The following is a 26,425-nucleotide window of genomic DNA, read 5'->3' as shown; positions in this document are numbered from 1 at the left end:
GGTCGGGCCTGACCCGAGTCTGTCCGGGTCAGAGTAAGCCTAGCTTATTTATTTGATCTCGGATCTAGGACTAGACCCTGCCTGGCCCACGACCCACTTAGGGGCGGGTCAGGGTGAGCCCAGTTCATGACCCATGGGTCGTGAGTCGGCTCGTGTTTTTTTAGCCTTTTTCTTATTTTTCATTTTTAAACTATATTAACTTCATATTAGTATTTATTAAATTATATTTAAATTATTTTTTCTCTTTATTTAAAATGGTATATATATACACATACATTGTATAAAGATAAACATTACACAGAAAACCATCGCAAACACAAAAATATGCAAAGTTCAAACTTCGAATGAATACCTACGTCCACAAGAAGTTAATAATTTTCCTTTAGTTTAAATTTAAATTGCAAATACATGAGGTAAAAAATATTAACTAAAAACTAAAAATTAATAATTAAAATTTCGTGTCGGGTTGAGTCGAGTCGATGGCTAACTAGGTTAAGGTATGTCAGACCTATTTCTCTGGTCACGAGTCTGGAGCTGAACCCAGCCTAGCTCGTAACTCACGTATATTATAGGTTGGACCAGGATGTGACCCATGGCGGCCTAGGCTAAGTCATCCGTGTGTCGACCCTACAGCATAATAAATCTCGCCAAAGAGAATCAAAGAAACCAAAATCAACACAGTAAATTTAATGAGATCACCGTCATCACTCTCGCCAAGGTACTGATGTGGGGTTCGACGCCGGCAACATCAAAAGCTTCCTCTCGAGAAATTTAGGGCTTCGAGTCTCGGAATCCTGGATAGACGAGGATTTGCTCGAGTTAGGGTTTAGAATGGGATTGTGTTGGATTACGGATGAGGATGAGATGAAGTGGTCGGAGTTTGAGAGTTTCTGATGACGGACCGAGTCCATGGCGGGCTGAGCGAAAAAAGTTTGCGCTTCCGAAGTTGTTTAGCGCGAACATTGTACTGCTAATGACGTGTGGGACCCGCACGCGTTTAGTACACGCTACCCGAGTAACTTTTTTGACGGTCTCCTACACTTAGTAGATGGGGACCCACATCCATTGAGATGGTGAAATCAAGGGCGGCGTAGTTGTCAGTGAAAATACCGAGGCTACTGGAATCGAGTACTGAAGATCTCTGGAAAGCAAACTACTCGCCCGTTCTTCACTTCTCTCGCCTCCATCGACGCCCCCTCTCCCCCCTCCTCCTCCGCCGCTCGCTGCTCGCCGTCGGAACAATAAAGGCGCCATGATCTCTACGGTAAATTACAGCAAGACCTCTGTTGTCTTTCGACCTTGAATTTCTGTTCAAGGGGCTGATATGTAATTTTGATTGGCTTCTGTGATTTTTCGGAGGAGCCGAGTACGTCGGCTTCTTCTTCTTCTTCTTCTTCTTCTTCTCAGAGCCCTAGATCTCCGTCTGCCGTTTCTATCGGTTACGGTCACCGACCCGGTGAAGTTAGGGAATGGAGTTCAAGCCTACACCTCGTATCGCGTCATCAGCAAGGTAATTTTGTACCCTGGCCCCAATTCGCGATGTATGCTTTCATTTTTAGTCTATTTTTTAACTAGTTAGATTGGCTGCATGTTTTAATGCCAATTTGGGTGATCCAGATGTTTTTTTTTGTATTAATTGTTGGGGAATTTTGTATTTCGGTTCTTTTAGGGTTTATGATGTTGATTTCCCCCCAGATTTCGTGCATTTATGGTTTGGTTTAAGAAGCTACATTGTGAAAATAAGGACATCTTTCGGAGAACTGTAGAAATTTGGCGATGAGTTATGAAATATTGGTGAAATTATGCAATAAGTGATAATTGGCGAGGGTCTGTGGATAGCTATGTGTCCGTAGAGTGGAATGAAGTCACATAAAACTTGAGCGTTTCAGGACTAAAAATGAGTAGGGTTGAAGGATAACGGCATTGATTTTTTTTTTCTTTAGTATTTTAGCCATAGTTAATGTCATCTTTTGAAAACAAAGAAGCACGCTTGCATATATTGGCTCTATTTGGTGATATCACTTGGATAGAATGTCTGAAACAAAACTTTTCTCAAGAGATTATGTTTTCTTTTGGATGAGTTCAGATTTTTTTTGTTTTTGTTTGTTTTTTTTAAAGGCACACTTCATACTTCCCTAGCTATATACCTATTAATGCTTTGTGCTTCTGGTATTTTTTGAAATGGTTCAGCTCATCCAATTAAATCATTGAAAGTTGATCGCTAACTTAGGTGAGCGATAAGAGCCCCATGGCCATATGAAGTATACAATAGGTTTTCTAGCATGTTGGCTTTCTGTAGATTCGAGATTTTCTGCTGATTAGGAGATCATACGACGTTGGTCGTTACTGCCTGATCTGAACTGTCAGATTGAAAGTTCATTTTTATCTTGCTACTTTTGCTGCTAGAGGTTTAAAATTGTACCGTAGTTGAGAGCGTGATGGTGGGATTCTACTGATTCCCTTCCGTTTTTCCAGAGAAAACTTGTTCAGTTGTTGCCTTACACTACATAGGACTAGGGCACATAATTTTCTTTATTCTGGTCTTGATCATATTTCTCTCTCATTATAATTTGAATCCAACAATACCACTCCTACAGTTTTGGTTGAAAGTTATCTCCAGTTACTTCCATATTCTTTTTTCTCATATTGCACATACTGCCACAAGTTTTATGTTTATTTATTATTTTTCTCAATGTTATCTCTCCAGACAAATTTACCTGAATATCAAGGGCAAGAAAAGATTGTTATTCGCCGTTACAGTGACTTTGTTTGGTTGCACGACAGGCTTGCTGAAAAATACAAAGGAATCTTCATTCCTCCTCTACCTGAGAAGAGCGCTGTAGGTAAGTTATAGACCATTCTATGTGAAAGCACTATAGATAAGTTACACCATTACAAAAGCCATTTTATGTGAAAGCTTCTTTTCCCGTTGTTAAATAATGAAACTCAGTTGGATTTGGTACTAGTAGTTTACCTAAATATTGTTCATATATTTACACCTCCTGGGTTTTTAATGATTGTGTGCATATTAGGAATTTTGGCTGATCAAACTATATTCAGGAATTTGTATATGAAGCCTTTATTTATTGTCTTGCAATCCCTTGTGACTAATGCAATCTGCTCTCCTAGTCCTATGACATTATTACAGTGTGTTGAATCCAATCTTTATTGTTAACATGCTCATATCATCTGCATGCATTTCAGAGAAGTTCAGATTCAGTGCAGAATTTATTGAAATGAGACGTCAGGCACTGGACATATTTGTAAATCGAATAGCTTCTCACCCTGAACTTAAGCAAAGTGAGGATTTAAGGATCTTTTTACAGGAAGATGAAGAGGTAAAAATTCATGATCAGTAGTCTTTATAATGATTTTGTTATGCCTGCGCTATGTATATTTGTTGAAATATTTGTACTATTTATCATATCTGATTTCTTGAAAATGATCTTTCAAGATGAGATTCGTGGATCACTTATTTCATTATGCAAGTTATTTTCTGGCACTCCCTTCTTTTTTTGGTTTATTTCTGCCTATGATACGATCTTGTTTAGAATCATCTTCTTGCATGTTATTTGTAATGCATGAAACTATTTCAGGGGGCACATCAGTTAGTCTTTATTACGGGGATCCAGTAGCATGTGCTCTTCTTTGGTTCTATAACGTAGATATCCTTTTTAGAAATTTTGTCAGTATTGAAGCAAGAATATGTAGTTATTCTGTGTGATTCACTGCCGTTCATGACATAGCTAGGGGTGTCTGAGTTCAAAGCCCTGGCCGGCCCCCTTTTTTTTTTTGAATTAAACATTGTGTTTTGTAACAAAAAAATCAATATGAATTAGATTTTTTATAAATTGTTGGATTAAATTTTTCTTAATTGTTGTAATTTTTTGTAAAAAACCGCTAAGAACTTTTGCAAAAAATATTTAACTTATAAGTATAAAGTATATACTTGCATATAAGTTTATAAGTATAATTATATATTCAATATACAAGTATCACATATTCAGACACACACACACACACATATACATACACTATAAGAAGTATATAATTATTGAGTATATACTTGTACCTTATATGTAAATATATTTATAACTATATAATATAAGTATCAAGTTTATATATTAACACTTATATACTTATATGTATATAGTTATACATATGTATACTTATATATTTATATGGTATTTATGTATATACTTAAAGTATACACTTATAAGTATATAAACATATAAATATACTAATTTATATATACATATTACATAGTTATTTATGTATTTTTTATATACTTATATTATATTTATATAAGTAGACTTATATACTTATATGATATTACGTATATATACTTAGATATAATATAATTATATATAACAATACTTATAACTATATTATATATACTTATATACAACATATAATTATATACAATATACTAATAAGTATATACAAGTATATATATACTTAGAGGGTGTGTGTGTATATATACTTATATACAATATACTAATAAGTACATATACAAATACACAATATATAAATTATAAATATACTATAATAACAAAAACCACATCAAATATAACATAAAATTAGTTTGGCTATTTGGTGGGCTTTAAATCTCCCATAGAGTTAGCCATATTTCGAATCTCAAAATCACCAATTTTAACTATATTCTTAAATTAAATATGTATATATGCACTTAGAACCCCTGCATCCCGGACCGTGCCGGGCACCAGGTAACCAGCTGGGATCCAGGCCCTATTTTCCGGGCTTTTTCCGGGCCCCGAAAAAACAGGGTTGGGCCTGGGCCGCAGGCTTTTCTGGTCACCCCTCACCCCTGGGCATAACCTCTAATACCTATGCTCGCTACCATACAATGTCAAGAACTTATCCAGTGAAGAGGCTTAGGCTGTATTTGGTTGTTGAAGCAATATGACAGTTGTTTTTCCTTTATTCAATATTCCATCTCAAATTCATGAGCATTTCACTCAAAAAATGCAGTTCCCTGTTGCCCTGTAAATGAATTTCCACAATTCACACCAAGCCTTTACAAGTGATGTGCTGCATTTATTATGGTTTATTGAAGGAATGAAATTGTATTAAAGTTAAAATATAATTCCATACTTTTAACTTTTAAGAATCTTTCCTTAGAAGAATGTGCTGACTTGAGATTGCTGTGGCCCTGTTTGCAGACAATGGAAAGAGCACGATCTCAAGAAGCTGGACTGTTCAAGAAAAAACATTCAGATTTTATGCAAATATTTAAGGTATAGCATGACTGTGATAACAAAAAAAATTATTCTATGATACCTCGTATTCTTGTTACAATGCTAAAACTTCCAACCAAAGATTAGACATATACTGTTGGTCCTATATTAACAGTTTAGACAGTAATTGAGTTACTGACCCGTCACTTAGCTCTTGACAATTATAATTTGCCAGTATCTTGTAATCGTTAAATCAAGGGTAAAGTGCAAATATACCCCCTATAATATCATCCAGTTGTGGATGGACTCCCTGAAGTTCTAATTGTGCGGATAGACCCCCCCTGAGTGAATTTTTTTTCTCTTAAACAAATAAAAAATGTTTTGTATAGGCGGATAGACGCCTTGCGGTTCTATTGGTTTGGATAGACCCCCAATTGCTAATTTTTTTTACTGTTAAAAGAGTCAAGAAAAAGTTCACTGAGGGTGTCTATCCTTGGACAAATAGTACAGGAGGTCTATCTGCTACATAGGGTCTATTAACAATTGGGCGATACTACAGGGGCCTATCCGCAATTAACCCTTAATCAGGGGCCTATCCGCAATTAACCCTTAAATCAATCCTTAACCAAATAGCATAATTACTCATAAATTACTGGTTCTACCTCCAACTCATTTCCTTTATCCTATTATCCACCTGCATATACATAATTTTCTCATTATAAACCAAAAACTGTATTAAATAAATCATATTTCTGATATTTTACTCAATCTAATTCTCAATAACTGCTGAAGATACCCTTTGTATTCCTCACCAGTACTGAAACAAAATGTAACCTGAGGATCTCAGGAAAAAAATGAACAGGGTGGACAACTTAGCTAGTGTCTTCACATACACACTCATTAGATTCAGAAATCAAGGCAAAACAATTTTACAAACTAAATGATAATTCTTCATTTAACAAAATTTAATTTGTAGGCGTCCCAATATTTATGTTAAAGAAACGTTTTATAGTAATAACTATGCAAAGCATAGTACCACAAATATGTCACTATGATTTCAAAAACTCCAATTTGCAAAATATCTCACTACATGAATACATGTAAGGGGCTTGAATCCATGAAGATCAGATGCCAAAAAGCACCAGAATCTTTCAAGATGAATACCACAAAGGCCACAATCTCAGAAGTTAATTTGCTGAAGGCTGGATACTTGAATGATGCTTTCATTCCATGCCAGAGTCTCCGGGCAAGATTTCGCGAATGCCAGAATCCCATAGCATTATTTGCCTAAAGGCCAGAATGTATCCTGTTAATAATATTATTATAACAATGTTTTTCCGCCCTAGATGAGCGATGGGGCCTCAAAACTTGAAACCCGAGCCACTTACTTAATATAACAATGTTTAGCTATATATGTATTTATGATCTCAAAATTTGATATCAGAGACCAGTTTGTCCTCTTAAGTAAAATACAGCCTTAGATCCAACCAACTCGCTATTAGAAATTATCCATCTTTATTCCATGTGATGCCCATGAAAGAATCAGAATAGCATTTGGACTTTTTTTTGTTTACAGGCATTTTAAAGGATTTAAATCATGTTCAGCATCCAGGGTCTTCTAATTAAGTATCGAAATATGTATTTTCCAAGTGATAGGGTCTAAGTTTGAAACCTACCTGTTCCTTGTCAAACTCATTTTATATTTCATAGTAATATATTAAATTAAGTAGTTTATAGCCATCTTATTCAATTTTAACATACTAACAGAATGAATCAGATTAGAGAATGAAATAATATCAGCAAAGAATATGAGTGCACTTAAATTTTGACATTTGCTTGGTTTAGGAGTTTCGGAGACTAGTCTCTTCATTGGAGGTTTAGCCTATTTCTCTATTTTTGGTTCTTTTAATGTTTAGTAAATTTTGTTACTAACAGAAATCTGTGTCCACTAGAATGGAGTTGAACAGTCATTTACATGGTTTAATTCTATAGGATGTGCAGTCTAAGGTTAGTGATGTTGTTTTGGGAAAGGAAAAGCCTATTGAGGAGTCAAATCCTGAATATGAGAAGCTAAAGAACTATATTTTTGAGCTTGAAATTCACTTGTCAGAGGCACAGAAACAGGCATTTCGCCTTGTAAAGAGACATAGGGGTAAGGGTCACCTTTATATTTGTTTTCTGTTCCTCTTAGTTATTGTTGACTGGATAATTGTAAAAGCCTGTCCACTGTTGTGTAATCGTTTTGTCAGAGCTGGGTCAGTCGCTGTCAGATTTTGGTAAGGCAATCAAACTTTTGGGCTCTAGTGACGGAAATTCTCTTGGGAAGGTGATCTCTGAGTTTGGTTCAAAATCAGAATCGTTATCTTTGAAGCTATACAAGGAGGTGAATGGACATACTGTACTTCAAGCTATATATTCGTTCTTTTTGCAATATTAATCATGATTTGGCTCCATTACACAAGCTTCTCGTTGACAACATGAACTGGTCCTTGATGCAGGCTCATGACCTTCTAATGAACTTTGAAGAACCCTTAAAAGATTATGTGCGAGCAGTGCAGTCTATCAAGGTTACTTTGCTCCATCTTCTTTTAAACTCTTTGTAGGAAAAAAAGGTGAATTGCAGGTGCTTGGATGTTATTTTACTGAAAATTAAACTTTTATTGATTAAATTCAGCTTGGAACTTAGAATATCCAAGAATTAAGTTGTCCCAGAAATTGATCTTTTGCTAGAAATTTGGGGCCAAGGGAAATGGTCACATGATTGTATTGTGAAACTTGGAAGTCAGTAGCTTCCAACTCCTTTTTTCCCCTTTACTGTTAAATCATGTAAACTTCTACTTTCCTTCCCGTAGTTCTGGTAAAATCACTAGATTCTCAGTTTGCTTCTTAAGCTATATATGTTAAATCATGTAAACTTCTACTTTCCTTTCCATAGTACTGGTAAAATCATTAGATTCTCAATTTGCTTTCTAAGCTATCTACCATAATTTTCATCCGCATAGCAGCAAATGAATTTTTATGTTTCTTTTTTTCTTTTTCCTTTTTTTTTAACGTAGGCTGCATATGAACGCCTTTATCCCATCAAAATCTTCTGCTCATTTTTTATTTGATGTTGAGCTCCATGTCTTTAGATCATATTTGTGAAAGCTTTCTTTGGTTTATATCCAAAACCAGTGGGTTAGAAAAGACCAAAATTCACTGTAAGAATGTTGTGAAAATTGGAAATCTTGTCCAAGGAGACCTCAGTTGCTGTATTTACATGTTTTTGGTCCTGTAAAACCTATCTAAACTATCTCACAAGTAGTGGATATTATTGATTCATGAAGCAGTCATAATCTCAGAAATTGTTGGTACCTCTCTCAAGTTTCTTTTCAAGTATCAAGTGTTCCCTTGAAAGTTGAATCGCATGCTAATTATTTTCTTTCTCATGTTCATAACAGGCCACGATGGCGGACAGAGCCAATGCTTTCAAACAGCAGTACGATTTAGTTGAAGCAACCAAGTTGAAGGAGATTAATTTGTATGTTTAAAAGTGATCTCATTTATTTGACATGGATATGTACATGACACACGCATACATGCGCACCCACACCCGCACAAGCACACAAGTGTTTGATATCTTATAAAAGTTTGTTTATACTGATTGCCTTTTATGAACAATCTATATATATGTGTGTGTGTGCGCGGGCACGCGTGTGCGTACGTATGTGTGGAAAATGGGTATGAAGTGGTGACTCATTTTATAAAATGAGCTACCAAGAGATGCACATGTGATGAGGCTCACCTTAGTTGTCACATCAAAAGGTGTGGACCTCATCATTTCATCCCTTGGTAGCTCATTTTGCTAAATGAGCCGCCAAGCGCAATTTGCAAAATAAGCTACCAAGAGATACACATGTGATGAGGCCCACCCTAGTTGTCACATCAAAAATTGTGGGACTCACCACTTACTCTCTCTTGATAGTTCATTTTGCTAAACGAGTCGCCACCTCACCACTTACTCTCTCTTGATAGTTCATTTTGCTAAACGAGTCGCCACCTCACAACCATTAGACCCATATTATATGTGTGTGTACATACATACATACGCGCACACGCGCGCGCGTGTGCGCGTCTTATATCAAAATTACATCTTTTCTTTTTTTGGGTACTAAAAATTACATTTTTGGGATCCAGATTTTATATGCCATTAAATGTAGATTTAAGCAACGTATCATTTGGCCATCTATTCAGCTTGATTGATGAAGGACCAATACCATTTGACCATATATTCAGCTTTATTGATGTATAATGGACTATATTATAAAAGTGGATGTCCAAATATGAAAATTCAAAGAGAGCGATTTGACTGCAAGTCTTTTCAAAAGTTAAATGAACCAGCTATATCCAATATCCCTGTGTATAGCCGATTTCTCCCTCACATAGAGGACAGGGATGATCAAGGTTTATAGGAGGAAACTTCCCTTCTATGTTTGTTACAGATTCGCTATTCAATCATCTCCAGTGCATCCTCTGAATCACTCAGTTAATTTTCTTGTTTTTTAACACGTGGATGAAAATTCAGTAGTTTTTAACATCTCAGATGGTTGCAAAGTTAATGGCTTGTCAGCAATAGAACAAGTAAGAGCACTAGAAAATCGAGAAACAAAGTCTATATCACAAGACTTCTAGTATGTCTATGTTTTATACTAAGAAGATCATAATCACCTTTGGATAATGAAATAATGCTGGGGAAACTGGAGTTCTATATCTCCTATATGAGGAAGTTCTCTCTTATAGATGTCAACCTTCCGTTTTCTCCGTATACTATATGTATAATACACACACACTGCCAATAACTCCTTGAGCTGATTTGTGCTCTTTGAACTGCAGTACAAGAAAGAAATAATACTTCCGCATGAAGATTTTTTTTCCTTCTCATATTTAGAAAGTAAACTGCAATTCAATTGAGAATCATGAGTTACAAATATGCAGCAGTAATTGGAAGTCCACCAGTGACAACAATCCAACACCTGTATTTTTTTCAGTTCCTGTAACCGAAATTCCTGGTTTTCCTGTTATGACCCTTAGGTATCTTAATTGATATGAGCCTATGTTGCTGGGTACTTCTTTCATGAAGACATACCCATACTTGTGCCAGACACTTCTTGGACGCTCCTTGAACGTATGCATACATTTATTCAGATGAGTGCTCAATTATAAAAAAGTGATTTAATTTAAAACATTTGTTACATACTTCATATCCACTTGGTGACACTTGATGGACAAGGGTCAGGTTCATTTCGACCCATATTCAGTTCAGAACTGAGATTTCAAGGGGCCTTTTGCATATCTACTTCGGAACTATGATTTGAACTCGTGTTTCAACTGTCCCTGTACCCTAACATTTTACAAATTTGTTGTGTTCCATACCTGCACCCTAGCCCGTACCCATCTCATGCAACTTAGATATGAAGTATTTTGGTGACTATTCATATGTAATGTTGGTTTTGCAGTGACAAGCTGATGTTAATACAATCTGAAAAGGCTGCAGAAGCAGAGATTGAATACAAAGAGGTGAGACTATTAGATTTATTTGGTAGGCTTCATTACATCTATTGTAAGTCCTCACCATCTTTTTTGGCTGATATCATGTGAATGTGATAACACAGTTGAAGTCGGAAAGTGTGGAGGCCACCCAAAAATATGAAACTATTGTGAAGTTGATGAGTGAAGAAATAGTTCGGTTCCAAGAACAAAAGACCGCTGACATGGGACTTGCCTTCCACGAGTTCTCAAAGGGACAAGAGAGGCTTAAGGATGTAGCCAATGCATGGCGAAGTCTTCTACCAAAGCTTGAAACTTGTTCACCTTCCTCATAAGACTTGTTGTTACACGGATTCTGCACATTTTTTTTTGTTAATATTCAACAATTGGAGAAAGCTTCACGGAGTTATTGCACTGTAGAGGGAATTTTTACTGGTTTATACATGTAACTAACTTGTTGCTAGTTTCAAATAAACCTGAAATGTATCAATTGAGTACATTGAATCGATATACTTCTAACCATAACAATTGATAGTTGCTAAACCGGCAGATTGACTTCTTGATTCGTGCTAGGGTTGCCAGATGGAAAGGAATCTTTGCTTTCATATTATCGTTTCTTTCCTTTTTCTTTTTACCCCTCCTTTGATACTATATAGGTGTACTCCTGGAATTTTTCTTGTAGTGTTCTGAATCTATGAGGTGTGATACACTGATTTTCTTATTTAATGAGCTCTTTCATAAAAGGAATGTAATATTTATGCAGTTGTGAACTCTTCGGTGGGATCAAGATGTTTTTTTATTGTAAATAGGACCTTAATTTCATAAATAATGGTTCTTTTGCATCTGATTTTCCTGCAGAGCTTTGCTTGTGCATCTACTTACTCAGAGAAAACCCTCAATTTCCCTGATTTCCTCAACCGTGGCTGATTTATGAGGGTTGGAATTGTGTCAATAAGAGAGATCTAATATTCACAATTTTCTGTCCTTTTTCGAAACAAATGTTACATGGGGATAAAACAACTGAACTCTGCCTCTAAATATTTTTCTTTCCAAATAAAATTTCATGGTTTAAGACATTTATAAGCTTTGCGGGTTAACTATGATGGTCCCATTTGCCCTTTGGCTAACGTGTGGTTTATCTCAGAACTCTATCCATATCACACACGGGCTCAACAACACCCCAACCTCCCCTCTACCGTCCAAGAAACACCAATGGCGATCGCCAATCAACTCCTCCGCCTACAACGCACCCACACACCCACACCCAACTTCTCACCCTCTTCTCCGTCTCATCACCCCTCCATTGCCTCTCTCTTGATCTCCAACAGAACGCCATCATCAAACAAGCCTCACACAATCTCCAGGCACAGGTGTGCACCATCCGTGAAGCCCAAAGCTTCATCAAACAGCGGCGGCATCGTGCCGGCTGATGACGAGGATGGTGTATCTTTAGGGACCATGAAGTTGGCTGCTAACACTGATATTGCAAGGTTCGAGACGTTACTCTTTCAGGTAAGGCTTAAAATTGCATTTTGATAGTGTTGGGTATTTTAGTACTGAAGATTGGATGTAAACTTTGGTGGTACTGTTTGTGACAGTGGGCTAATAGTTTGTGTCAAGGAGCCAATTTGCCGCTTCCAGTCCCTCTAAAGGTCAGTTTATAACAATTTTCGCTTTTTTTTTTATTAGTTTCATGCATGCGAGAGAACTAAGATCATGGTAGTCCCTTTGTGAAAGCATTTTAATTGCTTGGTATCATTTTTTATATTGCACTATTTTACGCTATTTTCTTTTTGTGTACTCCGTAATCCATGAGTCCTACAGTTTTTTTTCACACATGAAATGGGCATTTAAATAGGACAAAATTTCAAAACCAACATGTTTTGAATCTTAATCTCAAAAAAAGACCCGTTTCAAACTTAATTTCAAAAACAGACCCAGTTGGCTGAAACTGGGTCGGTTTTTTGAAAAAAAGTTCTCAAACTTCACGGGAGTTGAAGTCCCGTGAAGTTTTTTACGTAACAAAACTTCACGGGACTTCAACTCCCGTGAAGTTTGGGAACTTTTTTTTTTAAAACCGACTCAGTTCCAACCTAACTGGGTTGGTTTTTGAAATTAACTTTGAAACATGTTGGTTTTTGGGATTTTTTTTGGCAAAGAAGTCTGTTTTGAAAATTTGTCCCATTTAAATATTATCAAGTAATAGGGAATGAGAGTTCACTCTAATTTATTTTGTATAAGAGTGTTGAATTATTACTGGTTTCCTCCAAATTTCCCATTTTGTTTCAAATTTGTCTCTACCTCTATAGTTCTTAGTTCCAAACTTGCACCGAAATAAGATTTTTCTACTCTATAAAATTGTAAAAATTGCTGTCATGTTTGATTGATGTATTTTGACTTCCAACTATTGCAAGAACATGAGACTATAAAAAAAATTCAAAGTTACGCATGACTAATATATGAGGTTTTGTTTATAACCTGTTTGATGATGATAACAGTTTCCGTTGTCATGTCTGGACAACAACGAGGATGACGACTTTTTTTTTTTTTTGTAATTACCCCCTAATTTTGAAACGTAAGTTAGCTAAGATGCATGGTCAATGTAATTATTTAACAATAGGGTTAAAAAAACAAAGAAGGGAGCTTCTATGATTGAGAGCTGTTCTCCCATAGAACAATTGTTTGCTAAATTCTGTCATGGCCTTAACCTCTCTGGCTCTCTCCTTGATCACCCAAGGGACCATTGTGTTTGAATTGAGTTCAAAGTTACCATCAAATTTTAAATTCTTTTTCATTGTTTTAAGGTTTTAATCAGCCAGACTGCTTGTTGCTATTATAACATATTTTCGTCTCCAGGTCTAATGAAACGCATTGATCCTATATATACATTTCAGCTTCCATTGTTGAACTAATTTATCCTAAATAGTCAATATCTTAATGAAGCATTTCTGACTTGGACTCAGTGTTTTATGTTTGACGTTTGTACGCAGTGACAATGAAATTTAGAGGGCATTTAGCTGTCCCATTTAGATAGTAGGTAAAGCTATTGCATAGTAATTAATTTCTCATTGCCTTCTCTTTACTCAGTCAAGTGCACTAGCTTTGAGTGTCGAAATAAAATGATGTACGTCATATGAGTAATTGTTTCTCTTCCAATTTTTTAGCAATACAAGCTTAAATTGTTATTAGCAATCAAATGTAAAAAAAAGGGTCAAATTCTTAGCTCGTATCAGCTTCTCTCTTGTTTCTCTTCCAATTTTTTTTTTTTCCCTTAACTTTTTGTGCAGGCATAAGAAGGTCCTTCTTGCTCTCAAACAAGAAGAAACTTATCCATCATTTTAAAGGTTAAATTAGCTCTATCTTTGTATAGCAATATGGACAAGCTGGATCTAGATCCTTCTCATTGATCACAAAAGAAACAGTTACATCATTTTAAAGTGACGAGGGTCTATCTTCTTATCTGTGTAGTATTGGAAATATCAATATTTTGTATTACATTTTTTTTCCCCTACCAAATTTGGATTCTAGTGCAATTGCTAGGACCCAAAAGTAATTAACTGTAGATGTATGTATCATTCAATTATATCAGCTTCAGTCTCGAAAATAATCATCAAGCCCTGTGAAGCCTTTCTTACTTAGCTTCATGCTTAATTGCTTATTATCTGACTTCATATCGTTAATTAATATGAACTTGAATGCTAATGACAATAGTCAGAAGTTCTAGCACATGGTCATCTAAACTATAGATATCTGGATAAAACATATGAATTCATGTTTATTTGATTAATTCAAATTATATCTCTGAAAATTCCAAATTTCGTAATAACAGGTAGACAAAGTACAAGGAGGAGCCAGGCTAGGTTTCATATCAGTAGAAGATGGAAAAACATCGGTATTGGTGTATATCGACTGCCTCGTTTTTCCTGCAAATAATCTCGCAGGGCCGCTCTTCAGAGCCATAAGGAATGGTCCTTTGAAAGATAAGGCAGCGCCTGGCGAACCAAGAATCATGAGAAGTCTTCTTCAAGCACTTCAAAAATCTTCAGAAATTGCCAAGATTTAGTATATATTCTGCATTTTTGTCTTTTTTATTTTGTGTATGACCAATTGAAAATTAAGTTTTGTCCGTAAGAGTATAAGGCCAAGGCCAAATTGACAACTCCTCAAGGGCGAAACAACAGGGATATTAATTGTCTAGGTTCTATGCATGAATTTGTACATGTTTGGAGTTTTTCTATGTTGCGGACAGGTTAGGATTTGTATTCAACATAACATAGGCAATATATTCTACAATAAGTAACTAAGTGATTCCCCTTTCGGCTACACAACATCATCAAGAGTATTTGGAGCATATTTGAATGCTTCATAATGTTGAAAGAGATGTAACATACAAATGATTTTGGAATTAACATGCAGAGCTGCATTACTTCTCACATGATAATTCTTTTAGGTAAATAGGAAGTGCATACGTTGTGGTAAAATTTACCAAGGATTACTACTATGGGATTGAAATTTGAACTTTGAAGATGAAGGAAACTTCTATCGGTGTGATTGATGCATGTGAATAACATTTTAGTTATTTGTAAATTATAAGCAGAAGGGTTAAGTGAGATAAGCTAAAGTTCAAGGGGGTTTTGTGAAACACCCCATTGTTCGGGGGGTGGGGAGTTATGTGCAATATCCCCCAAAGTTCAGGGGTGTTTTGTGAAATTAACCATGATTTAAAATCAGTGAAGATAAAGAGACAAAGTTAAAGCTTCTGCCAAAAAAAAGGTAATAACAAAATAAAGGCGAATAATTTCATCAACGATTCAACTTCTTTTTTTCTTTTATATTCAGAAGAAAATGTTTCAACTTCTCAACAGCCTCATAAAACGCAGTAGAGATGTACAAAGAAGACGAGGCATATAAAATAATCTATATGTTAGTTTTAACTAAACAATAAACTCCCCAAATGACTTGGTCTCTTTTTCTCCCCTAACAAACTAAGAAATCCTTCAGGAGCCTTAGTTAGTAATTTTTTTCCCCTGCGTCAATCAAAGGAAATCCTCGCGGAGCATTCACTCTCTCACCAGCACTGGGCTTTCCAATACAATTTGTTTAAACCAAGTATGATGCTTTAATACACAAACGAGTCAAAAAACAAAACAAAACAAAACTGCATCTTCTTGTGAATTACACTTTCAACTGTATGCTTTGTCCTCTTACAACTCAACGATAGATTCCGTGCAACTCCTTTGTCCTTCACTATAAATAAGGCCTTGGAGTTTATCTGCATTCATGCATCAAACAAGAGTGAGCGAGTCACATACATAAATTGAGCTCCTCTTTCTCAACAAAACCAAAAAAACAGAAGAAATACCATGGTTGAAGAGAGCTATGATGCGGTGGTGGTGGGGTCTGGTTACGGAGGATCGGTGGCAGCTTGTAGGATGGCGATGGCGGGGATAAAGGTGTGTTTGATTGAGAAGGGACGGCGTTGGGAGGCAAATGACTTCCCGAAGCATGTCGTGGGTCTTGTTTCGATGGTGAGGATGGAGTTTAGGAGGTGGGGTTTCGGGTTGGGATCAAAGAAAGCATTATTTCAGGTTTGAACATGGCTCAAAATAACAGCTCTCAGATTGCTATGCAAATGGTTTTACCATTGATAGGTGTCAAAGGTCATTGCCACTACATCAAAACTTTGAAGTTGTGGTAAGAATAGAGGATTATAATATGGGCTGAAACCTGGAATCAATGAAGCGGTATAGATTTATTTTTTTAATAAGCTTTTAAGTTTATGGGCAGTGGGAATTGAACCTAGTGCCCTTGATACAATGTCAAAGGTCACTGTCAATACATTAAAACTCTGAAATTATAGTAATGATTGAGGGTTATAATCTTATACTCTAGCAATAGGCTACTTACTCTAGGTTCTATTTTACTTTGTCTGTCTCGGTTCTCCTTGTCCTACTGAGCTCCTGTTATTTGATTCTGGGCATGACCCAAGTTCAAAGAATCTGTAGATTTAAATATGTCAATAGGTTTCGTCAGGAATAAGAAGCTTACCTAGAGAAAATAAGGAAGAATCTGTAGAGACATTATAAGAGAAAACTAAAAAGTCACTCAAAGGAAGTAATTTTCATCTGGAGCAACACACTTTCTATATAGTAGTTGAAACCTAAACGGCCATATAGGCATTTGATTCATGTGAGTGTCTTTTAGGCTCCCTATCGAATAGAAATAGCATTTTCAAAACATTAAACACAAGAATCTTGAAGAATTTCTGTAATGTGGATCATCATTTAAGCTGTTAGTACTCTGATTAATCTGACCGTGACCTGAATTGGCGAAAGCCTATCAAAATCCACAAACTTCATGTTAGATTTAGGTCAGATTTGAACATGTCAAAGTTGCTTCTTGAGAGCTCAAGGGGCTATTTTACTGTTTAAACTTTCGAAGAAATTCTGGAATGTTCCTTTCAGTTTCTTGTTTCTTTTCTGTAACCTCCAAAAGTTTCTTGTTTCTTCTTTGTAACCTCTAAAAATTTCTTGTTTCAGCTTCCTGTAGACTTCTCACTTTTGATTTGGAAATTTTAGTGAAGTCAAAGCCTTACGGTAGAAACAGATAACATAAACAAAGATCAGAAACAGTGAACATAGGTTTTGAAAAAAACATGAGATAGCACCACAGCTCCTACTAGATGTATATTGAAGACTGCTAAAATTTGGGATTCTAAGAAAATTCTTGTGGATAGACTTCACAATATGTAATAGAATTCGCAGAAAAAAAAAAGTAAAGGAATATTATCTCCTTGTATATGCTCAAAAGAAAAGTCTAATGGGATCATATGGATTGTAGGTTCATGATCAAGGCGACTCGCTAGCCGTTGTGGCTTGCGGTCTTGGTGGAGGTTCTCTCGTAAACGCCAAGGCGACTCGCTAGCCGTTGTGGCTTGCGGTCTTGGTGGAGGTTCTCTCGTAAACGCAGGGGTAATTGTACCAACTCCAGCAAGAGTGAAAAGGGATCCTCGATGGCCAAAGGAATGGAACAAGGATTGGGGATTATATGAACAATTCGCTTCCTCAATGTTGGGTGCACAAAGTATTCCTGTTGATTTTCCCAATGCTCGGGTAATGAAACAAATAGCAGAAGAAGAGATTGAAGACTGCAGACCTGATCCTATAAAACTTAGCATCAATTTTGGCCAAGGATCGCAACAGACAGGTAGTTGCCTTGCATGTGGAAATTGTTTGTCAGGATGCCCCTATAATGCAAAGAATTCTACAGACAAGAATTACTTAGCTTCAGCAGTTCAGGTACAAGATTCTTCTTAATTTGAACCATGTCAGTTATTTACTGGCTTTTCACACTTCTTATGTGATATGTTTCTTTGATAGGATGGGTGTGTGGTGAAAACTGAACGTAAAGTACTTTACATCTCAGAAAACTCAGATACAAATTCTGAACAAAGACGAAGGTGGAGAGTATACTTTGATGATCTAGAATATATAACTGCAGATTTTGTAGTTCTTTCGGGTAAGAGAGGAGTTAGTATTGTTCATTTGTTCAATATTATGAGATGAGACTAATAAAATATGGTTATTGTCATTCAGCTGGAGTTTTAGGGACAAGTGAGATACTGTTTCAGTCTAAAAGGAGAGGACTCAATCTCTCTGAGAGAGTTGGACTTGGATTAAGTTGCAACGGAAACAACGTAGCTTATGTTGCTGGAAGCCAAGCACCTTTGAATGGTTATGGACTTACTAAAAAGCAGTTTTTAGGAATCCCATTTCAGCACAGGCCAGGGCCAGCAATTTCTTCGTCATTTACTTCTTCCTCGGGCTTCACAATCCAGGTAGAAATCTTCAGATTGTCACCGAAATTCTATTTCTATGCATCGATTTGTGCTTATTAAACTCTATATTGATGATTTAACATGCAGAGTGGAGTGGTTCCAAGATCATACCCCTATTTGTTGTTTAAAGGAATAACGACCTATGGATGGCCTAATGGTTTCTGCTTCTTACATGGATTGATCGACAAATTGAAGCATGCGATGGGTTTTAAAGCTAGCGAAGCAGTGGTTCTTAATGCAATGGGTTATGATGCATGCAATGGAATAATTACATTGGATGAAGAAACAGAAAAGATATGTGTCACTCCTCCTCATGATCCTCTTCTCCCAAAAAAAATCCAAGCACTTCAGAATCTCACTAAGAAATTAGGAGGGATTCTATTTATGTCTAGATATCGAAGCACAACTGTTCATCTCTTAGGCGGGTGCAATGCAGCATCAGATCCATCAAATGGGGTTTGTAATCCAAAAGGACAAGTTTTCCATCCGAATGGTGACCAAGATATGGTGCATAAAGGCCTCTATGTATGTGATGCTTCATTGATTCCTTGTTCGATAGGCATAAACCCTTGTCTCACAATTACAACAGTGGCAGAGCAAGTAAGTAGGCATCTAGTGCAAGATGTTTTAAGCTTCAAAAGAACAATCCAACATCTTCAAACTGTGGGAGATAACGACAAAGCCCGACATGAGATTATACAAGATTTGAAATGCGTCAAAAAAACTATTGAATCTACTGATTCATGTTCCATTAAGGAGAAGCTCACCATGGGAGCTCATGAAAAAGTCACGGTGAAGGAAACAATGAGAGGCTTTATTGGTGGAATGCCATGCACAGCTTATCTTGTACTAAAGATGAATTCCTTGGATCAGAATGACTCCAATGAAGAGACACAATCACTACTGAGAGGGAGGGTTGGTGGATATGTCGTATTCCAAGCAGTTAATAAGGATAAACTCTATATTGTAGATGGCAAGGTTGACATGTGCAAAATAGACATTAGAACTCCCTATACACAGTATATGCACTATAGACTAATTTTGGCTTCATCGTCAGGGTCAAGGTAAATATAACTCAAAAATAAAATTGATACGACTTTTCTTGATTTAAAAAGCTTTAAATTTGTCAACATGATGAGCTTTCACATGATTCAGGTACATTTTCGAGGGGAAGAAGGTAATGAATCCCTATTTACTAGCAATGTATGCTTTGCACGAGTCTACAACCTTGCATGCTAATTTCAGAACGCTATCTGCAAATGATTCTGAGGCAACTGGAGAGCTGTTCACTCTTAGAGGAGAACTTCACATATCTTTGTTTGAAGTCCTGAAGAGTTTCTTGAAGCTGGAAGGGAGACATAGAAGGGAATTTGTATGCTCTCTTTTGCAAAGCCTTTGGAGAACTTACATCTTACAGATACCTCGGCAAATGAAATGTGATGTTGGGCTACCAAATATCACAGAAATTCCTTATCCGCGAAGTACAATTCATGAACTAAAAACGGGTACTTAGCCAAAGCGTACTTACTAAAGAGCGTAAGGCTATTGTTTGCTTTAACTAATATTTGGTTTTATGGAATAAACAGAAGATGGATGCACAATCAGCTGCCAACAATGGAAACACTATGCGATGAATTCTGAAAATGAAAAAACTCGATACCCAGTTCTTTTACTAAATGGACACTCAACAGAGAGTTACTGTCTACCAACTGAGGAAAGAGATTTGGTTCGCACGTTATTAGAAGAAGGACATGAGACGTGGCTGCTTCAATCGCGACTTCACCCTTCACACCCTTCAAACAATTTCACAATTGAAGATATTGGAAGGTTCGACATTCCCTCAGGTCAGAACCTTTCGTTTGAACTTATACCGAAGTTACATTGGAAGAGGATTTTTGACCTTATTCCCTCATTATTTGTTCAGTGATTATGCGAATTCTTGAGATGAATGGACCAAACACTAAGATCCATGTCATTGCACATTGTGTCGGGGGCCTAGCAATCCACATTGCTCTATTGGGAGGCCACATTTCTGCAAACCACATAGCATCTCTCTCTTGTACCAACTCCTCCATGTATTTCAAGCTAACCACCTCTGCCTTAGTCAAGATGTGGCTTCCTCTCATCCCGGTAACCTTAAATCTTTACATTCATCTATCTCTGCTAGGAAACACCTTCAACATTTCATGATTCCAGCCTTTTTATCTCTTCATTGGATCAAACGTTAATGCTGCTCAAGATAAGATTTCACTAAGTAGGGTTACTAGTTTCCTGTCTTTTTAGTAAGCAAAGTTCTACCTTATAATTACACCAACAATTCAGCTAAATAAGGAAGAGCGACAATATCTTTGGATACCAACTTCTGTAACTACCGAAGACAACTTAAAATAAGAGGTTGAAAACTAAGGAAACAAACAATATCAGTTTCTAACACAACATCCCCTAACACACACAGATAACTATGACACTTCTTGGAAAGAAGCGAACGTTGTCATTATACGCCTCAAAGGACAGCCTACGGCACAAACTTGTAAAGTTCATCGCCAAATTGATCCCAAGGAACGAGCGGTGCACATGCAATGTGTGTGAGATATTTTCAGGCATCTTCGGAAATACATTCTGGCATGAGAATGTTAGCAACACTATGCATCAGTGGCTGAACAAGCAGAGCCTGCCAAAGCTTCCGCCATCTACGAAGCATTTGCACCTCAGGTTTTATTGTGAACTCTAAAGGTAAGAACAAGTACTTGATACATCCAGAAAGAATGCCTCTCCCCACGTTGTACATTTCGGGGGGTAGAAGCCTTCTAGTGACTCCAGAGACAACTCTACTTGCTAACAAGTTCATGAGACTGCATCAACCTGAGTTTCATCACAAGAGGATTGTAGTGGGGGATTTTGGACATTCTGATCTTCTCATTGGAGAGCAGTCTTATGAAAAAGTCTTTCCTCACTTCTTATCTCACATGAAATTGGCTGAGGAAGGAGTGAAAAAAGACGCGACGACCTGTAGGAAGGAGGGCGTGTTATCATGGGATGGTTCTCATGATGGTTCTGGATTATTGGGAGATTGGAGTTTTTTCATTGATTTATTGTTTTTATTACTTAGTATAGTTGTTGTCATATTCATCTTTTAATGTGTGATTCTACTGGAAATGGTTTGTAGAAATATTCTCAGTGTCACGAGCGGTTATCATTATGATGATGGAAAACTGGGAAATGGGGCATTTTCGTTAATTTATTGTTTCTTAATAGTATTACACTTAATCTTGTATTACGTATATTATTGAACATTGAACTACAATTAAGCATAAAGATGAATTTTAGCAGAGCTATCCCGTGTCATGAGTTTGGGTCTTTTTTGTTTTACCTGTAGGTATTTCTTCTGCAGCAACGTGGGCTATCTAGGGGTAAGAATATTTGAACTAATTTTAAATTAAACAAAATAAAGTGCTTAAGAAAATAAGAAACACTTCTATTCATTCATCATTAACTACTCTGATTTGCTTTGCTTTGCTTTTTTTTTTGCGGAATATATCGACTACGAAAATGACTGGTAACAGAGATCCTCACAAAACAACTGCACAAGTCCTTGAAAAAAAATATATGTATGCATCATTAACTAATATATACTAGGATACAAGTATTAGCCAATTGGTGCATTGGGTTTGATAAAGCCTTGGTTGAAAACTTAAAAATGAAGAAAGCGGTAATTTAAAATAAATCAAGGACCTTCTACATAGTAAAGATAATAAAGACAAATAGTTATATGAAAGGATTCAGCTTCTCTTTTTCTTTTACTTTCACATGGTACCAGTTTCAGCAGAATGTTTCAGCTTCTCAACAGCCTCATAAAATGGCACCCCAAAAAAAATAGATGTTCAGAAACGCAGTAGAAATGTACAAACTGTTAGGGTATACGTCAACAAGAACACCTCGAACGGAGACGCAATACACACCCAAACGATTTTGGAATCACAGAATAAAGACACAAATTTAATCACAGTACTCACAGATATAACGTGGTTCACTCTTCCGAAGCTACTCCACGGTGCAACGACGACACCCAGTTCTTTTATATTTCAAAAGAATTAGATCAAAGAGAACACCCTCTCTTGAACAAGATACATTCCAAGAATTCTCACAAACTCTCTCTTTGATATTAAGAAAAACTCTTTATTTTTCCTTTCTCTCACTCTTCTATAAGAGGAGTTGTTTCTGAGATGATTAAAACTGAACGCAAGGGAGAGCAATATATAGGCGAGTTCGTGGTAGGTGGGCACTGTTGCTACAGTGCTTGCTACATTTGCGCTACAGTAAAAATCCTGTTTGTCTAAGGTAGGTGATTACTATAGCGGGTAGGGGGTAACTGTAGATATGATGGCTGCCCAATTTTTCAATAATCTCCCACTTGAAAATTTGATTGAGTATCAACCATATCTTCACACCATTCTTAGTTGCATCATCCGAATGTCTTGTATCTTTGACGTCTTGCACAACCTTCAACATTCTCAACGGAGGTCATATGAGGCTGCACACAGCCTCACCTTCTCGAGCGAAACTGGCTTGGTCAACATATCGGCTAGATTGTATCTCGTATCAATCTTCACAAGCTTGAACTTGTTCATGCTTTGCCATCTCCGTATGGCACGATACTTCACGTCAACATGCTTGGTCCAAGCCTAGAATGCGTCGTTCACTGACAAGTAAATGGTACTCTGACTGTCGCAATGGATGAAGTATTTCTCAAAGCTTACCCCAAGCTTGAGAAGAAAAGCTTTTAACCATAGCAACTCCTTTGTTGCCTCTGCTGGCTGCTGCAGATATGTGCTCGGCTTCGGTTGTCGACATAGCCATAATTTTTTATATCTTGGATCTCCAACTTATCGCTCCACCACCCAAGATGAAAATATAGTCGCTCGTGCTCCTTCTTGAATCTATATCCCTGGCGTAGTCTGCATCACAAAATCCCTCTAGTTGTATATTTGTCCCTCTATACTCAAGACAACGGTCGGACGAACATCTCAAGTAGCGTAGAAGCTACTTGACCGCACCCTAGTGGTGCTTCCCTGGATTGCTCATAAAGCGGCTCATAACTCTCACTCCTTGTGCAATATCTGACCTCGTGTACACCATCGCATACATCAAACTCCCGACAGCAGATGTGTATGGTATGTTGATCATGAACTCATGTTCTTCAGCAGTCTCTGGTGCTTGGGTTTTTGATAGCTTGAAATGTCTTGCAAACGACGAGCCCATCGGTTTAGTTTTTTTCATGCCAAACTTTTTAAGAATCTTCTCAATATAGGCCTTTTAAGACAACATCAGCCTCTGTGTTGATCTGTCTCTGATGATCCTTATCTCAAGAATCTGGTTTGCTGGACCCAGATCATTCATCTCGAAGCACTCGGAGAGACGCCCCTTGAGTTCCTCACTGCGGGCCAAGTCGGGCCCAACAATCAACATGTCATCAACATAAATCAAGAGTATCACATAGGATTTGTCATACCTCTTGATGAAACATTAGTGGTCTGTGTAGCATTTGAGAAAACTGTTCTCCTCCATAAAGTTCTCAAACTTCATGTACCACTATCGCGGAGTTTGCTTCAAGTCATACAAGCTCTTACGCAGGCGACACACGAGGCCCTTCATGTCTCGTTCATCGAAGCCCACTGGTTGATGCATATAAATCTCTTCCTCTAAATCTCCACGAAGGAATGTCGTCTTCACATCCATCTGCTCTAGATGAAGATCTCGAACTACCACAATGCTCAACACAATTTGGATCGTGGTCAACTTGATGACGGGAGCAAAAATATGAGAATAGTCTATCTCTGCTTTCTGCTCATAGCCCTTCACTACAAGACTCGTCTTATAGCGTCTCCGTCTATCGGCTTCATCCTTGACCTGATAAATCCACCAATTTTGAAGCGCTTTTCGCCCTCTTAGAAGCTTTACGAGCTCCCAAGTCTCATTCTTCGTCAAGGATTTTATTTTTTCCTCCATGACAGACTCCCACTCACCCCGAGCTTTGCCGGTCTGCTGTACCTCCTCATAGCTCTCTGACTCACAATTGTTAGTCAGGAGAAGATAATTCATAATGAAAATGTACCTTTATGGCACCCTCGGATTTCTTTGAGCTTTGTGAACTGCGATTGGCAGCTCTGTTAGATCATGTTGTTGTGCATCCGACATGTTCTCTTGGTCTCTGTCTTCTATGCTGACTGGTATCCCACAGTCGTCCTTACTGTTAGCAATATCTGAAAAAAGTGGGGGAGATAGTTGACTCTCACTCACCTCTTTGGTCTTGTACACCGCATCCTCATGGAACACGACGTCACGACTGCACACCACATTGCGCTCATCGTGATCCAAAAACGGTACACATACTCATCTCCTCCATAGCCGATGAAAGAGAGCTTCTTTGACTTTGGATCAAGCTTTGACCGATCTGTAGGATTGGTCATGACGTAGGCGTCACAACCAAGTACTCGTACGTGCTCTAGCTTCAGCTTTTTTCCGGTCCAAGCCTCTTTAAGTATCCCATAACTGAGAGCCGCGGATAGCCCGTGGTTGATCAAATATGCATAGCCGATGAAAGAGAGCTTCTTTGACTTTGGATCAAGCTTTGACCGATCTGTAGGATTGGTCATGACGTAGGCGTCACAACCAAGTACTCGTACGTGCTCTAGCTTCAGCTTTTTTCCGGTCCAAGCCTCTTTAAGTATCCCATAACTGAGAGCCGCGGATAGCCCGTGGTTGATCAAATATGCAGTAGTATTCACAGCATCGGCCCAAAAACTCTTGGGCAATCCGGAGTAGATCCTCATACTTCTGGCGCGCTCCAAGATAATGTGATTCATACACTCCGCCACTCCGTTGTGCTGAGGTGTGCCTAGAACAGTCTTCAGTCGCCTAATCTCATGGGACGAGCAGAAGTTCTCAAACTCCTAGCTATAATACTCGTCTCCATTATCAGACTTCAGACACTTCAGCTTATTGCTTGTTTCGTTCTCTACACAGGCAAGCCACTTCTTGAAGATGATAAAACATCTGACTTGTGCTTCAAGAAGAACATCAATAGTTTTCTAGTAGCATCATCAATAAAAGTGATAAAATAAAGAGAGTTGCCAATAAATGGGACTTGCGCAGGTCCCCACACGTCAGTATGCACCAACTCTAATTTTTACAGTTTTGGAGCCGATCCGATCTTGTTAAAGCTCACATTCTTTTGTTTGCCTAGGTGCAGTCCTCACAGAAAGTCAGATTGATCTTGCTCAGACCCGGAAGTCTCTTTCCCGTGGCCATAATCTGCATCCCCTTCTCGCTCATGTGGCTAAGTCGCCGATGCCAAGTCATACAGTCAGCGGATGATGATGATGCTTGTCCTGCGATAAGCAAGCGGTCGATCTTCTCATTGGCGATGTAGAGAGACCCCTCGCGTTTGTCGTGTGCTACAACCAGGGCACCCTTGGACACCTTCCAGCTTTCCTGTTTGAAGGATACTCTGTAACCAAAGTCAGTTAGTTGTCCGACTAATATAAGATTTCGTCTGAGATCTGGTACATGCCGAACGTCGTTCAGCGTCAAGGTGGTCCCGCCCTCCATCTTGAGGGTACAATTTCTCTTCCCGAAAACATTACAAGGTTGATCGTCACCAAGATAGACTGTCCCCAAGTCCTTCTTCACGAACGATGAAAACAGCTTTTGTTGTGAGGTTGCATGGAAAGATGCGTCAGAGTCAATGACCCACGCATCGCTCTTGTCTTCAAGAGATAGGAGAAGTGCATCCGAATTTGTTTCGTGCATGAGATTGGCTGCACCGTCAACCTGATTATCCCCTGCTAATGCTAGAACAGAAGCT

At 37.7% G+C, this 26,425-nt stretch overlaps 3 protein-coding genes across 3 annotated transcripts; all 3 read left to right on the top strand.

The window, feature by feature from the left end:
- Positions 725 to 11,284, top strand: LOC109836789 (sorting nexin 1-like). The gene is given in 12 exon segments (XM_020404797.1): positions 725 to 1,264; positions 1,360 to 1,424; positions 1,426 to 1,510; positions 2,708 to 2,843; positions 3,205 to 3,338; positions 5,184 to 5,258; positions 7,191 to 7,350; positions 7,448 to 7,581; positions 7,697 to 7,765; positions 8,639 to 8,718; positions 10,694 to 10,754; positions 10,850 to 11,284. Coding segments are annotated over 12 exon segments (1,221 nt in total). The 5' UTR covers positions 725 to 1,252; the 3' UTR covers positions 11,060 to 11,284.
- On the top strand, positions 11,849 to 15,024 carry LOC109836788. Its single transcript, XM_020404796.1, has 3 exons — positions 11,849 to 12,236; positions 12,323 to 12,376; positions 14,554 to 15,024. Exons 1-3 carry the CDS (start codon positions 11,937 to 11,939, stop codon positions 14,785 to 14,787), a joined length of 588 nt encoding a protein of 195 aa, XP_020260385.1. The 5' UTR covers positions 11,849 to 11,936; the 3' UTR covers positions 14,788 to 15,024.
- Positions 17,792 to 20,488, top strand: LOC109838281. Its single transcript, XM_020406737.1, has 6 exons — positions 17,792 to 18,022; positions 18,104 to 18,242; positions 18,320 to 18,561; positions 18,649 to 19,625; positions 19,717 to 20,066; positions 20,148 to 20,488. The coding sequence occupies exons 1-6, from the start codon at positions 17,792 to 17,794 to the stop codon at positions 20,486 to 20,488; spliced, it is 2,280 nt and encodes a 759-aa protein (XP_020262326.1).

The sequence above is a fragment of the Asparagus officinalis genome, chromosome 4 (genome assembly GCF_001876935.1).
Source record: "Asparagus officinalis chromosome 4, Aspof.V1, whole genome shotgun sequence".
Lineage (NCBI taxonomy): Eukaryota > Viridiplantae > Streptophyta > Magnoliopsida > Asparagales > Asparagaceae > Asparagus > Asparagus officinalis.
This window is presented reverse-complemented; position numbering and strand designations above follow the sequence as displayed.

Coding starts and splice junctions, on each gene's coding strand:
- LOC109836788 (XM_020404796.1), top strand. CDS start 11,937: ATGGCGATCGCCAATCAACTCCTCCGCCTACAACGCACCCACACACCC. Junction 12,237..12,322: donor TCGAGACGTTACTCTTTCAG/GTAAGGCTTAAA, acceptor TGTTTGTGACAG/TGGGCTAATAGTTTGTGTCA. Junction 12,377..14,553: donor CGCTTCCAGTCCCTCTAAAG/GTCAGTTTATAA, acceptor TCGTAATAACAG/GTAGACAAAGTACAAGGAGG.
- LOC109838281 (XM_020406737.1), top strand. CDS start 17,792: ATGTTGGGTGCACAAAGTATTCCTGTTGATTTTCCCAATGCTCGGGTA. Junction 18,023..18,103: donor ACTTAGCTTCAGCAGTTCAG/GTACAAGATTCT, acceptor TTTCTTTGATAG/GATGGGTGTGTGGTGAAAAC. Junction 20,067..20,147: donor AATTCATGAACTAAAAACGG/GTACTTAGCCAA, acceptor TGGAATAAACAG/AAGATGGATGCACAATCAGC.